At 41.3% G+C, this 17947-nt stretch overlaps 1 protein-coding gene across 1 annotated transcript; it reads left to right on the top strand.

Moving 5' to 3' along the window:
• The first annotated feature begins 3385 nt into the window (after nt 1–3385).
• Nucleotides 3386–5390, top strand: LOC124000106 (ADP-ribosylation factor-like protein 4D). Its single transcript, XM_046306245.1, has 2 exons — nt 3386–3566; nt 4048–5390. Exon 2 carries the CDS (start codon nt 4193–4195, stop codon nt 4796–4798), a length of 606 nt encoding a protein of 201 aa, XP_046162201.1. The 5' UTR covers nt 3386–3566; nt 4048–4192; the 3' UTR covers nt 4799–5390.
• The last annotated feature ends 12557 nt before the right edge of the window (nt 5391–17947 follow it).

Here is a 17947-nt window from a genome sequence, read left to right as displayed (position 1 = left end):
TTTTACACCCTCCATTTAGACCGGTGTTAATGGCCTGCAAGTTCTGAATACCTGTCAATGTTGAACATCCAAAATGTGGTGGAGTTGAGATCCCATACAATGATCCCTGTTCTCAATGCCAAATTAAAGACCAGGAACTTGCAAACATATTTGTAAGTGATAATGGACTGTGTTGCAGCAATTAACTTTGAATAAGAACAGAGTAGCACCTTTCTCTGCTGTTTCAAGAGGTGCTTGAATATGTAAGTGTCAGTAAATCAATTACATTTAATGCCACCTTATGGTGGGAGTGTGGGATTCTGATGTTTTCCTGAATTTCAAGGCTATTCATTGGCTCTCGGGCAGTGCTGGCACACATGAAACATTCAGCCGAGGCGTAAGGCATGTCCAGAGGGACACAACCTTCAAAATGAATAATAGGAATTGAGGTTGACCCCTCACAGGGGTGTCCCATGTTCGAATTTGGTTTCCAACTCCGGTGTTAATCAATTATGGAACAAGCCTACTGACGGTAGCCTACCTGCTGCTTGGCCCTGGACATCCTGCGGTCCACCATGGTCTGCCGGCGCCGGGCTTCCCAATGCATAGCAGACATCCTACACCAGCATCTGTGGGAGAGTGGAGCTAACTATCATTAAACCACAGTGCCAGTGCTGTAACCTGATTACATTTACATTACATTTAAGTCATTTAGCAGACGCTCTTATCCAGAGCGACTTACAAATTGGTGCATTCACCTTATGACATCCAGTGGGACAGTCACTTAACAATAGTGCATCTAAAACTTAGGGGGGGTGGGGTGAGAGGGATTACTTAACCTATCCTAGGTATTCCTTAAAGAGGTGGGGTTTCAGGTGTCTCCGGAAGGTGGTGATTGACTCCGCTGTCCTGGCGTCGTGAGGGAGTTTGTTCCACCATTGGGGGGCCAGGGCAGCGAACAGTTTTGACTGGGCTGAGCGGGAGCTGTACTTCCTCAGTGGTAGGGAGGCGAGCAGGCCAGAGGTGGATGAACGCAGTGCCCTTGTTTGGGTGTAGGGCCTGATCAGAGCCTGGAGGTACTGAGGTGCCGTTCCCCTCACAGCTCCGTAGGCAAGCACCATGGTCTTGTAGCGGATGCGAGCTTCAACTGGAAGCCAGTGGAGAGAACGGAGGAGCGGGGTGACAGACAAGCCCCTATATCACCGTTTCACCAATTCTGATTAATGACAGCCCAACACAATGTCTTGTCTTTGTCTTAATATAAACAGAGACCACTGATGTTATTCCCTCTCTGTCTCCACACTGCTGCATTTGGAGTTTCAATGAATATGTTTGTTTTTTAAGACAATAGCTAAATCTAACCTAGAGTAACCACACTAACAGCCAATAAATAAAGAAAATCATGTAAGACGTTAAAATGAACCTCTTGATGTACTGGATCTGCTATGTTCTTTTTTTTTTAAATGACAAAGAATTATTGGATCTTTTACTTATAACAATCCCTGGAGAGAAAAAAAGCTGTTTTGCCCTCAGAGGCAAGGTGGACTTCAGCAGCCTAAAGCAGGTAGCTAATGATGACGTTGAGTACCTCAATTTTCCAGCTTCAAGTATTTCCCACCTGCCTCGCAAGTTACCTAGCAACTGAACGCTCTCTTGAGTTGGTGGCGTCAGAGATAAAGGTAAATAAGTACTCACCTCAGTAGTTCACCCTCTGGAGATACAATTCTCAGCTGAGGAGTCTGGAAATCTCCAACCCATTTGATCATGTTATATGTACAATGCACGTTTGGTAACTTACCAAATGCGTTTTCGTTCTGCAATAGTTTTGCACCTGTGAATCTTTCAGCTGTAAACTTCACAATATATGAATATATTTCCCATATTAGTCGGTAGAGGACGCTGCTGTCATGTTTAGTAAAACATAGCCCCTTTTGTTGATTTAACTTCGCAAGTCAGTTTAAGAACAATTCTTATTTACAACGACAGCCTAGGAACAGTGGGTTAACTGCCTTGTTCAGGGGCAGAACGACAGATTTTTACCTTGTCAGCGTAAGGGATTTGATTTAGCAACCTTTCTGTTACTGGCCCAATGCTCTAACCACTAGGCTATCGGCTCCTTTGGCTTAATACAGTATGGAGGCATTTTTTCTTGCATTCTAATTCCAATTAATCAAATCTTTAAAAAACATAGGCCTATTTGTTTTTCAAGCCTTTTTTTATACAAAGCAAACACAGTAATTGTCAATGACAATACATAAGTAAATGCATAGACAGTATACGTAGAAACATATATTCTGCATGATATATTCAATCCTAAAAGTGAATTGGTACCCAATTTATCATTTTCCAATTGTCTGTTAAGATAGCAACTGCTCTATAAATGTAGCGCCAATGAATAATTGCCCATTGTATATTGAGGTTGTTCCCTTGTGATAATGACAGTAAAATGTCTGTGTTGTGTGTGTGCGAAGGTCAAGTGAATTTAAGATGAGAGAAGAAGTACAGTATAACACGCCTTTTCTCTATATTATTTGATTTGCATCACTTGAAAGCTAATTTGTCAGTGATTTGAACGTTGACTGTGTGCAATTAGTGAGTTCTACTCCGAGGCAGACCATTCGGCATGGAATCCTACTCTGCAGGAAAGATAATTATTGTTGCACATGCTGACACAATTTCTCAATCTCAATTTCCCTGTGTGTTTTCATTTAACTCCCATGTGTGATATCTGCCCTCCATTTGCTGCACTGTGGGTACATCTGATAACCACTCTATTTTCAAATCTGCGCACAGTTTTGCATCCTCCCCTCATGACAGGCTACAACCAGCAAGTGTTGTGCTGAGAATAGTAACTAGATTCCTCCCAGATATGCTGATATGATCTGGCTGGTTTCATAACACATGCCCTATGAATACAGGGCACTCCAACTCCAGCGGCTCATTTCCTGAAATGTTATCATGGTGCTGTTCAAGGAAAAGACTACAAAGGCATTAGCATTCAAATTGCCACAGTCGACCCATTGTCCTCTTGCTGCCCCCAACTTTGTTCAGAGCAGAAAGACCTCAAGCGGCTACACCATCTACATATTTCCATGATTTTGTGCTGGTATACGTTTCTCATAGGCTACTGAACATGATGTCTCATGTCAAAATATGAAATAGGTTACTGTTTAGTGGTTTACAATTATGTACTGACTAAATAAAAAGGCAAGACAGCCAACCAAGCTAAGCATACCGACATAATCAATATCCTACTTTGTTTATTCCTTTAGTTTGACAATTCCATAGCAATAGACTGATGACTGTCGATAAGAGCTCACAAGTCAGAGGTCACTGCACTTTCCATTGAAAAGTCATTGCATTTAGGGGGAGGCTGGGACTGGGAGTGTTCTCGTTACGTCACTGGTGGGGGTTGTGGTTTTCAGTCGCGCTCAGCACCTTTGGTTCCATTCCTTGTCTGGAGATTCAAGTAGATGGACTGGTTGTTTCTAGCACCGCTTCTTTTGGAATTATTCTTCTTCAGTGTGGATTTGTGCTTATCTGTGTTGGAATTATGTTGTCTGACTCAATACAGAAACGCTATAAAGGTAAGCTCGTGTAATGTTTTAACTAACATCGTTTGTTTGGTTCGGTGCAACTAATAAACGTTAACGTTTAAGTGTCCCGACTCGGTTCGATATTGTTTCTCGCACGGACAGAGCCAGCATTGCAAGTGCAGCACAGTAACTGACCACTGAAATTACGTACAACTAAATAATTGTTACCCAACTATCTACCTAGACGGCAAACACACAAGTGTTCTACTATTATTTTTTTGCGTTAAGGTTAGCTAGCTGGTTAACGTTAGCGACACCAGTGTTACTATGCAGCCGCATATGCAACGAACCAACAGGACAGAGAAGTTTGCTGAAGTAACTTTAACGTTACATACATGGGACCGTAACGTACTGAAATTGACTTTTTTTTTTCTTCGAAGCATAGTCAGTTGACTAAACATATAAATTATTGTCATCCACGGTACCATCTATAAAACATAACTAATCTTGCCCGTTTCCTTCATTTTACAAGGTCATCAGTGAGTTTTGTCATCTGCCTTCTGGTCTGCAACTGCTGCCTTTGAAGTAGGTGTGAATGCTTCATCTCTCTGGAGACACCCACCACCTCCGCTACTAGAGTCTGCCACCTCACTATCGGGGCCAGGCAACCAGCCAAAATGGGCAACCAGCTAACAGAGATCGCCCCCAACACTCCTTTCCTCCCCAACTTCCAGTCTCTGCATGTGGTCGTCATTGGCCTGGACTCTGCAGGAAAGACCTCCCTGCTGTACAGACTAAAGCTCCGGGAATTTGTGGAGACTATCCCCACAAAGGGCTTCAACACTGAACGGATTAAAGTAGCAGTTGGAAGCTCGCGGGCCACCACCACCTTCCAGGTGTGGGACGTTGGAGGTCAGGAGAAGCTGCGGCCCCTGTGGAAGTCATACACGCGTCGCACCGATGGCCTGGTGTTTGTTGTGGATGCTGCAGAAACTGAGCGTATGGAGGAGGCCAAGGTGGAGCTCCACCGCATCAGTCGCTCAGCAGAGAACCAGGGAGTACCAATTCTGGTGCTTGCCAACAAACAGGACTTGGACTCTGCAGTCTCTGCTGTGGAGGTGGAGAAGGCCTTGGCCCTCCATGAGCTTAGCAACTCCACACTGCATCACACCCAGGGATGCAGCGCGCTGAACGGCCAGGGGCTCCAACCCGGCCTGGAGAAACTATATGAAATGATCCTAAAGAGGAAGAAGCTGCTCAGACACAGTAAGAAGAAGAGATGAGCTGTGCGTCTGAGCTTCCGAAAGGCGCTTCGCCCGCAGAATGGACCTTGTTGATGTTCCTTGGAATTTTATGGGAATTTTGTGCCCCTGAGGACCTGCTTCTGGTTCCCCAGTGATGGCCAGTCCAGAGGACAGATAAATGGACCTGTTATACTATACGTTGGACACAGCACGGACTACGTTCGGCCCTTTACAGTGGCTTTTTTCCCCTGATAAACATTCCCACCTTTTTTATCAAGTTGTTGTGCCGACACGGTCTAGTCCATACGTCCAGTGACGTATGGTAGTTCTAATTTAGTTTACCTTGTAGTTCACTTTGTTTCATGGAGGTGGTTCACCGTTGGAAAAGACAACGCTTTTGTAGATCAAAAGAGGGGACTGTATTTCAACCCAATGTTCAGATGGCATTGGAAGTGAAATGCCTGCTGGCACGAGGCCTGAGGCTTGCTAGCCATGATGCAAGTTTTCACCACAGTTTTGCTTGTCATGGTAGACTTAAATGTGTGAAGTTGTTACAACCAATATGTTTTTACATTCTGTACATATTCTTTTGTTGTAATACTTACAAATTAATAAATTATTGAAGACACTATCTAGAAGTCCCCCTTCCTGCTGTTTATTTGACCATGCTGACCAAGAGTTATAGTTTGCCCTTGTTTTATCAATGTTTGCACAGTTTATGGTGTTCTCAACAGAACACCAAGGGTCCCTATAATTTATAGGTCCAAATTTGGCTTTTTTGACACGTTTTTTTTCTCTTAAGAACCTCGTTGGAAAAAGTGTCCTGTATTCTTCAATGGCATTTAATTAGCGATTTGTGATTTGCACATCAAAAGTCTCCTAGGTGACATTCATTGGCAGTTTTCCAGTCATTTTATATACACTGCTCAAAAAAATAAAGGGAACACTAAAATAACACATCCTAGATCTGAATGAATGAAATATTCTTATTAAATACTTTTTTTCTTCACATAGTTGAATGTGCTGACAAAATCATCAATGGAAATCAAATTTATCAACCCATGGAGGTCTGGATTTGGAGTCACACTTAAAATGAAAGTGGAAAACCAAACTACAGGCTGATCCAACTTTGATGTAATGTCCTTCAAACAAGTCAAAATGAGGCTCAGTAGTGTGTGTGGCCTCCACGTGCCTGTATGACCTCCCTACAACGCCTAGGCATGCTCCTGACGAGGTGGCAGATGGTCTCCTGAGGGATCTCCCAGACCTGGACTAAAGCCTCCGCCAACTCCTGGACAGTCTGGGGTGCAACGTGGCATTGGTGGATGGAGCGAGACATGTCCCAGATGTGCTCAATTGGATTCAGTTCTGGGGAACAGGCGGGCCAGTCCATAGCATCAATGCCTTCCTCTTGCAGGAACTGCTAACACACTCCAGCCACATGAGGTCTAGCATTGTCTTGCATTAGGAGGAACCCAGGGCCAACCGCACCAGCATATGGTCTCACAAGGGGTCTGAGGATCTTATCTCGGTACCTAATGGCAGTCTGGCGAGCACATGGAGGGCTGTGCGGCCCCCCAAAGAAATGTCACCCCATACCATGACTGACCCACCGCCAAACCGGTCATGCTGGAGGATTTTGCAGGCAGCAGAACGTTCTCCAGGGCGTCTCCAGACTCACATCTGTCACGTGCTCAGTGTGAACCTGCTTTCATCTGTGAAGAGCACAGGGCGCCAGTGGCAAAATTGCCAATCTTGGTGTTCTCTGGCAAATGAAAAATGTCCTGCACGGTGTTGTGCTGTAAGCACAACCCCCACCTGTGGACGGCGGGCCCTCATACCACCCTCATGGAGTCTGTTTCTGACCGTTTGAGCAGACATATGCACATTTGTGGCCCGCTGGAGGTCATTTTGCAGGGCTCTGGCAGTGCTCCTCCTGCTCCTCCGTGCACAAAGGCGGAGGTAGCGGTCCTGCTTCTGGGTTGTTGCCCTCCTACGGCCTCCACGTCTCTTGATGTACTGGCCTGTCTCCTGGTAGTGCCTCCATGCTCTGGACACTACACTGACAGACACAGCAAACCTTCTTGCCACAGCTCGCATTGATGTGCCATCCTGGATGAGCTGCACTACCTGAGCCACTTGTGTGGGTTGTAGACTGTCTCATGCTACCACTAGATTGAAAGCACCACCAGCATTCAAAAGAGACCAAAACATCAGCCAGGAAGCATAGGAACTGAGAAGTGGTCTGTGGTCCCCACCTGCAGAACCATTCCTTTATTGGGGGTGTCTTGCTAATTGCCTATAATTTCCACCTGTTGTCTATTCCATTTGCACAACAGCATGTGAAATTTATTGTCAATCAGTGTTGCTTCCTAAGTGGACAGTTTGATTTCACAGAAGTGTGATTGACTTGGAGTTACAGTGTGTTGTTTAAGTGTTCCCTTTATTTTTTTGAGCAGTGTATATGTATGTATATATATATATATCTATCTATCTAGGGTAGCTTCATTAATTGATCAGTTAATTTATTAGTCAGACAAATTGGTATACTTAGCTCACAAAGATAATTGGGAATAGTTATGAGGAATGTGTTTTCTTGAAGGGCATCTCACCTTCCAGTGAGAGAAAGAGCAGTGTTATAGTAGCCTAAAAGCCACAGGCAATTCTAAACCTGAGACTGTTATAAGTTACTGTTCCTGACACAGTGAGCCACTTGGCAATAGTACCACAACGAAAATAACCTAGTCCTTTCCAGGTGCTAATATGTATCTAGTTTCTCAGATATACTGTATTTCATCAGTAGAGGAAATCTAGAGGTTTGAACAAGTGACCCATATTACTTGTATAGTGGAAATCAGTGGATTTAGTAGAAGTTATTTGATTTTGTATGTGTTCACAGAATACTAAGGTAACAGGATCAAGGATCTACAGCGCTTGGCCTGTATAAATATTTGAAAGCCATATGAAAGGAAATCTGTGTGCAGGACTGACTTCAAACGTACCACATAATTCAAATCAATAATGGAGGCTAGGAGCCTACACCAGCACACGAAAACCTTCACTTTAGTCTAATTTTGGCCATTCTATTTGTCAGGTAAGGAGATTAATGCAATGTCACTGTCTTTGAATTGTCTCTCACACTTCACACATTTTTGGGGCTATGTATTGCTACCTTTTTTTTAGGTTTTGTGTTGATCTTATATTCCAATAGCATCACCTATGTTTTAGAGGCATTTCCACCCTTAAGCTTACTGTATACTTCCCTGTCAAAACAATTTGCACCAATATTATGACTTTTTGTTCGTTTTGGTGTTCTGCAGTTTTTTTTGTTGGGCTGTTCGAGCACACTATTTTTTTTAGAGCCTAGTCGAAGTTTACGCCCCTTCGTCTGTGATTGGTCAAAAGTAAGGATTCTTCAATTCAGTGTTCGTCATTCAATGAGAGACCAGTTTTAATGCACATTTTTTCACTTGAGAAATACTGCACCAAGCATCTTAGATGTAAAATTACGTGATGAACGTAAAAGTTGATGACAGATGTCTTGATTTTTCTTAAGATTAATTCAGACTGTTTTGAGGTATTTTGTCTATTTGTTGCTATGGCGTCTCTAGAGGCACAAAGTAATATTGGCATATTTTTTTCTAGTTTTTCAACCAATGGTCTTTTAAGGGCGTATGTGAGACAGATTTTCACTTCGCCTAGCCTAGTTCTGCTAAGAGCAAACCGAACCTGATGTGAGGACGCCTTTATTCACTCTACTTGCCTGCAGGCCGATCTAGGAAGACGAGTCATGCAGGAATGTAAGAAGGGCCCACCAATACCCAGCCATCCCCCATCACAGCCACAGTCTCACCCCCAACCATACACTTCTACTGATACCAAATCCAATTACCTTAATTAGAACCTCCCTGTGTGTCTCGGCAGCTTGAGCTGGATTAGTCAGCAGTATTGACTCAAATCAGCACAGAAAACACAGTAGCCAAGTTTAATTCAATTAAACTTTTATTTGATTAGCGTGTTTTTGCGATTTCATCATCAACGTGCTCTGCTCTCCCAAGGCACAAGACCAAAACCATGTAAAGCAGGTCTACATTAATTGAAGTTAAGGAAACATCTTTCATTAGAAGTTAGGCTTTATAGAGCTTTGACCAAACCATTTGGTTTTGCCAATAACAGTAATCCAGCTTGGCTGCTAATATTGCCGGCCCTTATGTCTAAATATGCCCTCCCTGCACACTACATTTCACCCCCCTGGCCAGTGCTGTAATTTAGGGTGTTTCTGTGGGAGGCTCCAGCTTTATGGGCCATTTAAGGTGGCTCACAGATAGTGCTTCAAGAATAGAACATTACCTCTCACTCCCCAAGCAGCTGTGAGCACTGACCAGATAATAAGGCAGGGAAATTAGTCTGTGCGAAGGGAATGTTTTACCCTTAGAAAAAGTACTTGAACTGAAGTGTGGGTCTAGTAGTTTACTTTGACATACTTCACAGGGAACGCTTTGTAAGGGTGGGTACAAGTCAAGCAGAAAGTGCAGAAGAATTTGACAGGTTCTCTCTCTGCATTGTTGCTCCCATAGTACAGTGTGCAGCTAGTGCGTCAGAGCAGTGAAGGGTGTGCAGAGGCAAGCTACCAAGCTTGCGTAAAGCTCTATTATTTCAAACCAACCCTGTGATCCACACCTACTCTCTAACGAATAGCTGAGCAGTGACACAGGCCTTGCAATGCGCTGTCCCCCAGGCACTACAGGAGATACCCAGTCTGACAGCCAATGAGCTGAAAGTACTACTTCATTCGTTTTTTTGGGTGTCTGTACTTTACTCGTTACATATTTATCGCCAGACCCACTGGCTCCAGGTCATCTATAAGTCTTTGCTAGGTAAAGCTCAGACTTATCTCAGCTCACTGGTCACCATAACAACACTCACCTGTAGCACGCGCTCCAGCAGGTATATCTCACTGGTCACCCCCAAAGCCAACACCTCCTTTGGCTGTGTTTCCTTCCAGTTCTCTGCTTCCAATGACTGGAACGAATTGCAAAAATCGCTGAAGTTGGAGACATATCTCCCTCACTAACTTTAAGCATCAGCTATCTGAGCAGCTTACCCATCGCTACACAGCCCATCTGTAAATAGCCCATTCAACTACCTACCTCATCCCCATATTGTTTTTATTAACTTTTTTGCTCTTTTGCACACCAGTACTTCTACTTGCACACCATCATCTGCACATCTATCAGCGTAAATTTGCTACATTGTAATTACTTTGCTACTATGTCCTATTTATTGCCTTACCTCCTTACTCCATTTGCACACACTGTATATATATTTTTCTATTGTGTTATTGACTGTACTTTTGTTTATCCCACGTGTAACTTTGTTTTGTTGTTTTTTGTTGCACTGCTTTGCTTTATCTTGGCCAGGTTGCAGTTGTAAATGATAATTTGTTCTCAACTGGCCTACCTGGTTAAATAAAGGTGAAAAATACATAAACTTTACTATTTATATTTTTGACAACTTTTACTTCACTGCATTCCTAAAGACAATAATGTACTTTTTACTCCATATATTTTCCCTGACACCCAAAAGTACTCGTTACATGTTGAATGCTTAGCAGGACAGGAAAATGGTCCAATTCACACCCTTATCAAGAGAACATGTGGTCAACCCCAAGCTTGATGTCATTGTCAGTGATTTTTAAGCCAGCCCAACAGTAGTGACACCAACTACACCACATATGGAAAATAATCATGAAAATCAAATGCGAATCTTGTATGGCAGTGGTGTATTTGTATATGTGTTCATGTATATGCCTTAAATGACATACATAATTCAGTACATGATGTGGTGCATTTCCTACAAAGATATGGCAGTATTTGAGATAAAATATCTGAATTATATGAGTCATCTACGAATATCATAAGGAATGTGCAATAAATGCTTTCCTTATAGGTTTCACATTGTTTTTTAAGTCAACATATAAAACATATCACAATTATTATAAGAAAAATATTATACTTTTATAAACATTGTCTGGCATGAGTTTCTATAGTTAAGGCTGAGCAGCACCTCTTGCTAGACAGTTGATGTATCTACAGCTATGCCTTTGGTCTTGTGACGGCTTTCTTCCTGGGAAGGAGAGGCGGACCAAAACGCAGCGCCGTTAGGGTTAAACATCTTTAATAAAGACGAATACCGAGAAAACACTACGAATATACAAAACAATAAATGTGAAAACCGAAAACAGTCCTGTGTGGTGAAACAAACACAGAGACGGAAATAATCACCCACAAAAACCCAACACAAAACAGGCTACCTAAATATGGTTCCCAATCAGAGACAATGACTAACACCTGCCTCTGATTGAGAACCATATCTGGCCAAACACAGAAACAGACAAACTAGACACACAACATAGAATGCCCACCCAGCTCACATCCTGACCAACACTAAAACAAGGAAAACACACAAGAACTATGGTCAGAACGTGACAGGTCTCCCATCCAAGGTTCTAACCAAGCCCAGCTTAGCTATGATATTTGTCACCAAGCCAGCTTAGCTATGATATTTGTCACTAAGCCAGCTTAGCTATGATATTTGTCACATTACTAATGTGCTATCATGAGAATGGTTGTTGGAGATCTCCACTTAGTAACTAAATAGATGAACTTCTGCTATTAAAGTCATTCATCAATTTCCTCCTCTCCTCCTCTCTTCCTCCTCCTCCTCTTCACCCTCTCCTCCTTCCACTCATCCTCGCAGCGAACTTTGCTTTTATTTTCCAATAAGTGTCACATTGCATGTGTCAGTGACATCAGACAGTGGTATGCAAGTGCTTTGAAATGAGTATGTCCCACGTATGAGACCTTAGAAGGCTTAGGTTACATGTCTCTTTTATGGTTTATATAATATAATACATGCAACATATAAGTCAGATATTACAAGAATCTTCTATGAATCTTGTAAGTATATTTGCTGCCATGTGTATTGCTTACAAGTTCCAGGTAGGACATGTAAGAATCTTGTCATATTCTTCTATCTTTCCTATATGAGATATTCCCTGCTTTTGCATGAATACAGCTGGTTGACAGATGAGCAGAGTGCTCTCTTAGTGTGGTTCTGTTTCTCTCCAATGACCTGAGGTTGTGCTTGTGTGCACAAAGGGAGATTTAACGACACTTACAAGTTCAGCTTCACGTGTGATCTCAAACAAAGCCATCTGTTGTGTTTTTGATGTTCATCTTTTGAAGATGTGATGATGTACGATAAGTGTAGCGTCTCTTATTAAACCGTAGTCCATTTTTGATGAAAGTGACAGAAGGCCGCATCAGAAATCTTCAATTTTATGAAAGCAAATCTAACTGATACCATGGTGAAAGAGAAATCACTATCTCTCATTCTGCCTCATTGTGCCTGTACGGACCACTCTTTGCATACATAACATCCTATCTTCCCTCTGTACCTTAATGTGTTATTGGGGTTAATAGGAAGATCCAGGGTTCTCTCTGCTTTGGACATCCTGATACTGTATTTGATACTGAGGGCCAGGAGGTAAATGATGTCTTCTGTTCTGGCCCATCCATAGAGGTCAACCTGGCTCCATTACTATCTCTGACCTTATCCAGGCTGGCGGAACACAGATAATACTTTCAATAACACCCACCACCACTGAGTAATAGATAAGTGCCAATTCCAATGAATGACTCTGTAACGATGTGACCTGAAATGGGTTACTGTGCAATCAGCTCCTGCACTGGTGTCTGGAAGGTGATCTGCCTCCTGCTATTGGGAATAATGAATGGTGAATGGTGAATGGTGAATGGTGAATGGTGAATGGTGAATAATGAATGATGAATGGTGAATGGTGAATAATGAATGGTGAATAATGAATGGTGAATGGTGAATAGTGAATGGTGAATAATGAATGGTGAATGGTGAATAATGAATGGTGAATAATGAATGGTGAATGGTGAATGGTGAATGGTGAATAATGAATGGTGAATAATGAATGGTGAATGGTGAATGGTGAATGGTGAATAATGAATGGTGAATGGTGAATAATGAATGGTGAATAATGAATGGTGAATGGTGAATGGTGAATAATGAATGGTGAATAATGAATGGTGAATGGTGAATGGTGAATAATGAATGGTGAATGGTGAATAATGAATGGTGAATAATGAATGGTGAATGGTGAATGGTGAATGGTGAATAATGAATGGTGAATGGTGAATGGTGAATAATGAATGGTGAATAATGAATGGTGAATAATGAATGGTGAATGGTGAATAATGAATGGTGAATAATGAATGGTGAATGGTGAATAATGAATGGTGAATAATGAATGGTGAATGGTGAATAATGAATGGTGAATAATGAATGGTGAATGGTGAATGGTGAATAATGAATGGTGAATAATGAATGGTGAATGGTGAATGGTGAATAATGAATGGTGAATAATGAATGGTGAATGGTGAATGGTGAATAATGAATGGTGAATGGTGAATGGTGAATAATGAATGGTGAATAATGAATGGTGAATAATGAATGGTGAATGGTGAATGGTGAATAATGAATGGTGAATAATGAATGGTGAATAATGAATGGTGAATAATGAATGGTGAATGGTGAATAATGAATGGTGAATGGTGAATAATGAATGGTGAATAATGAATGGTGAATGGTGAATGGTGAATAATGAATGGTGAATAATGAATGGTGAATGGTGAATAATGAATGGTGAATAATGAATGGTGAATAATGAATGGTGAATGGTGAATGGTGAATAATGAATGGTGAATAATGAATGGTGAATGGTGAATGGTTAATGGTGAATAATGAATGGTGAATAATGAATGGTGAATAATGAATGGTGAATAATGAATGGTGAATGGTGAGTGATAAATGGTGAATGGTGAATAATGAATGGTGAATGGTGAATGGTGAATAATGAATGGTGAATGGTGAATGGTGAATGGTGAATAATGAATGGTGAATAATCAATGGTGAATGGTGAATGGTGAATAATGAATGGTGAATAATGAATGGTGAATGGTGAATGATGAATGGTGAATGGTGAATGGTGAATAATGAATGGTGAATAATGAATGGTGAATGGTGAATGGTGAATAATGAATGGTGAATGGTGAATGGTGAATGATGAATGGTGAATGGTGAATGGTGAATAATGAATGGTGAATAATGAATGGTGAATGATGAATGGTGAATGGTGAATGGTGAATAATGAATGGTGAATGGTGAATGGTGAATGGTGAATGATGAATGGTGAATGCTGAATGGTGAATGGTGAATGATGAATGGTGAATGGTGAATGGTGAATAATGAATGGTGAATGGTGAATGGTGAATAATGAATGGTGAATGGTGAATGGTGAATGGTGAATGGTGAATAATGAATGGTGAATGGTGAATGGTGAATAATGAATGGTGAATGGTGAATGGTGAATGGTGAATAATGAATGGTGAATGGTGAATGGTGAATAATGAATGGTGAATGGTGAATGGTGAATAATGAATGGTGAATGGTGAATGGTGAATGGTGAATGGTGAATGGTGAATAATGAATGGTGAATGGTGAATGGTGAATAATGAATGGTGAATGGTGAATAATGAATGGTGAATGGTGAATGGTGAATAATGAATGGTGAATGGTGAATGGTGAATAATGAATGGTGAATGGTGAATAATGAATGGTGAATGGTGAATAATGAATGGTGAATGGTGAATAATGAATGGTGAATGGTGAATGGTGAATAATGAATGGTGAATGGTGAATAATGAATGGTGAATGGTGAATGGTGAATGGTGAATGGGGATATACATACATGGATTGGCCTTGGTCACATATCTGTGTGTCTTGCAGTCCTGGGTTTAGTATTTGTCATTTAAATACTTATAGTCTGTATTTTTGAGTATTTTCAAATAATGTGGTGCCGAATCAACTATTTCTATTTGAAGTATATGAAAGCATTTTTTAAAAATAGCTTCGTATATATAACCTAATACTTGAAAATATTTTAAAATACTTGTTTCCAAATACGTTATTTCAAATAACCCTAGGACCAAACAGACCTGAGTTCAAATGCATGGGAGTTTTTAAATAATAGCATATTTTTGTATTTGAAAATACATGCCAATACTTTCCAAGTGTATTTCCAAATACATTCCAATATTCAACTATTTGTTTTTTAAAGAACAAATATCTGAATATTTACTTTGACATGTATGTGACTATAATGTAAATATTTGACTCATTTGAACCCAGGTGTGGTGTCTTGCAAGGAGATGTGATACGTTGAAAGGCTAACATCACATTATTATTAGAAGTCAGGTTAACTGTTAAATACTGTGTGGCGGTGAGGACAACTGATGAATCAAGAGTGGAAACATAGTGTTTGTGTTTGTTGCACCCCTGTGCCTTCAACCAGTTACTCCAGGTTCGAACGTGAACAGAGCAAACCCAACTAAGACCTGTCAACAAACATGGTCGCTCGGGAAACAAGCACAGTACCTTGTGAGACATTGTTCTCTCAGGCGTTAAGGAGGCAATTAAACAGACTTGTTTCTGCCTCACATGGTCATTACTTAGATGCTGTTTATTTGGCACTGTGCTGCGAGTTTTAGGTAGATGTTTTCCCATAGACACAGATCTAGAATCAGTTTACCCTCCCCTAATCCTGGTGTTAGGCATCAAAGGGAATTGTAAAAACTAGCTCTATATCAGCATCTATGTGTAACTTCATCTAGATTCTGTGTGGCTTATCTGCTACAAACGTAGTCATTTTAGCACCAGACCTCAGGGCCTGCTCTGAATCAACATGAGTCTTGTTGTAACCCACAACCCCAGGGTACAATGAAATGATTTGGACAGTAAAGCACAAACCTACGTTGGTTCTTAGGTAAGTATGTATTTTTCTGTACCAAAGTTTTCCATGAAAAACAAAAGGTCAAACAAATATGTTTTTAAATGAATAGACCACTCTGCCATTGGTTTGTAAGTGCAAATATAAGGCCTATCTTATGTTATTGTTTCTCTTCTTCTGTGATATCTTGTTTGGCCCTAAACGTTCCTCTCTCAATGTGAAGGCACTCCATGCTGACAGTTAGTTCTGGGTAGATGTCCTTGCTTGCTTATCACTCATATTGCAAAATGTTCCTATCCGCCTCTGGACAATGTTCTTTTTCGATGTAGGTAGTAGAGACCTAAAACATGCCAGAAATCAGTAGGTTAGAGTACAGTGGAGGACAAGTGTGTGGTCTATGTTAGTCAATATGTGTAGGGGTGACAGTGAGAGACTGACTTGGTGTTTACCACAGTGGCCTTAAGATAAGAATGTACTACAAGTGATGTAACCTCTCTCTCTCTCTATCTCTCTCTCTATCTCTCTCACTATCTCTCTCTCTCTTACTCTCTCTCTCTCTCTCTCTCTCTCTCTCTTATTAGTAATTACCACTTGGATACACATAAAGAAATACTTCATAACAGTACTACAAGTGATGTAACCTCTCTCTCTCTCTCTCTATCTCTCTCTCTCTCTCTCTCTCTCTCTCTCTCTCTCTCTCTCTCTCTCTCTCTCTCTCTCTCTCTCTCTCTCTCTTATTAGTAATTACCACTTGGATACACATAAAGAAATACTTCATAACAGTACTACAAGTGATGTAACCTCTCTCTTCCTCTCTCTCTCTCTCACTTTCCTCCCCCTCCCTCCCCCACCCACCCGCATCAGCCCAAGCTGTGAGCTCCCAGGATACTTCATCCACTATTACACTCAGGAATGTTCTCATTAAACGCTTTGGGAACTCTGTCCAACCCATTCTACAATTTTGCCACACCAGTGGCTAATTGAATTAATTGCCCTCTTTTGGTGGTGGTGGAACACAAGCGAGAAGCACAGTTCTGGAACTATTTGGGAATTGTGCTTTTTGTGTAAAGCCCACAGAAAAGGAAGAATAACTTGTGGGGCGGTTACATCACTTGCAGTACTGTTATGAATGATTTCTTTATGTGTATCCAATTTGTAATTACTGATAAACTCTGTATTGTTTCTCTTTATCACTGACCATGTATCTCATGACAGACAAGTGACATTATGTAAGTTAACAGAGCCCACAGTGTCACTGTGATTGTAACTATTTACAGTTGTTAGTCACAGTATTGCTGCTTTTTCTCCCCGTCTCTCCTCACAGCCCCGGCAGTCAGCTGATCACAGTTTGTTTTCACTATAAAGTACTGGTCCAGGGGAGTAAGGATTATCTAACAGCCAAGATGGGTGTTGGGATAGGGGACAGCAAGGGAGGAGAGGGTGGTATTAGGACACAAAACTGGTTGTTTTACTCTCTGGGGCTTGGATGTCTGCCTGAACAGTCCAACAAAGCTTTAATTGGAGCTGCAGAGGTTGGAGAATCTGCTCTGCTTGGCTCTCCTTGGCCTTTAGCTTTGCTGCTCTCAGGAAACAGACTGTCAGAGCACCACACAGGGACACAGCACTGCAGGGAAAACAGTTACAGTCTGGATCTCAGCTGGGCCATAGCAGCTGTTAAACCCTCCAGTTGATGACTTTACCTGAGAAACAACCGTTGTTGTTTTGAAATGATTCAGGGATCTTATATGACGAGTCATAGTGTGGTGTAGACTGATGATTAGTGTACCACTCTGGGCCCTGGGCAATCTACCTCTCAATTTGGGCACACTATCATGCCAGGGAAAGTATGAGCAATTTCTGAATGAGAGTGGACATGTGAAAATATAGTATTGGTTTCCCACATCTTTGCGTGAGCTGTGCCCTTTGACCTGTGAAACATACAGAGAAGAGTAATCACTACATACAGTGGGGAGAACAACTATTTGATACACTGCCGATTTTGCAGGTTTTCCTACTTACAAAGTATGTAGAGGTTTGTCATTTTTATCATAGGTACACTTCAACTGTGAGAGACGGAATCTAAAACAAAAATCCAGAAAATCACATTGTATGATTTTTAAGTAATTAATTTGCATTTTATTGCATGACATAAATATTTGATACATCAGAAAAGCAGAACTTAATATTTGGTACAGAAACCTTTGTTTGCAATTACAGAGATCATATGTTTCCTGTAGCACACACTGCAGAGGGGATTTTGGCCCACTCCTCCATACAGACCTTCTCCAGATCCTTTAGGTTTCGGGGCT

Source organism: Oncorhynchus gorbuscha, linkage group LG16, assembly GCF_021184085.1.
Source record: "Oncorhynchus gorbuscha isolate QuinsamMale2020 ecotype Even-year linkage group LG16, OgorEven_v1.0, whole genome shotgun sequence".
NCBI lineage: Eukaryota > Metazoa > Chordata > Actinopteri > Salmoniformes > Salmonidae > Oncorhynchus > Oncorhynchus gorbuscha.
Note: the sequence above shows the minus strand (reverse complement) of the source record. Positions and strands in the feature narration are given on the sequence as shown.

What these genes read in the sequence shown, in the direction of transcription:
- LOC124000106 (XM_046306245.1), top strand. Translation starts at nt 4,193, where the DNA reads ATGGGCAACCAGCTAACAGAGATCGCCCCCAACACTCCTTTCCTCCCC.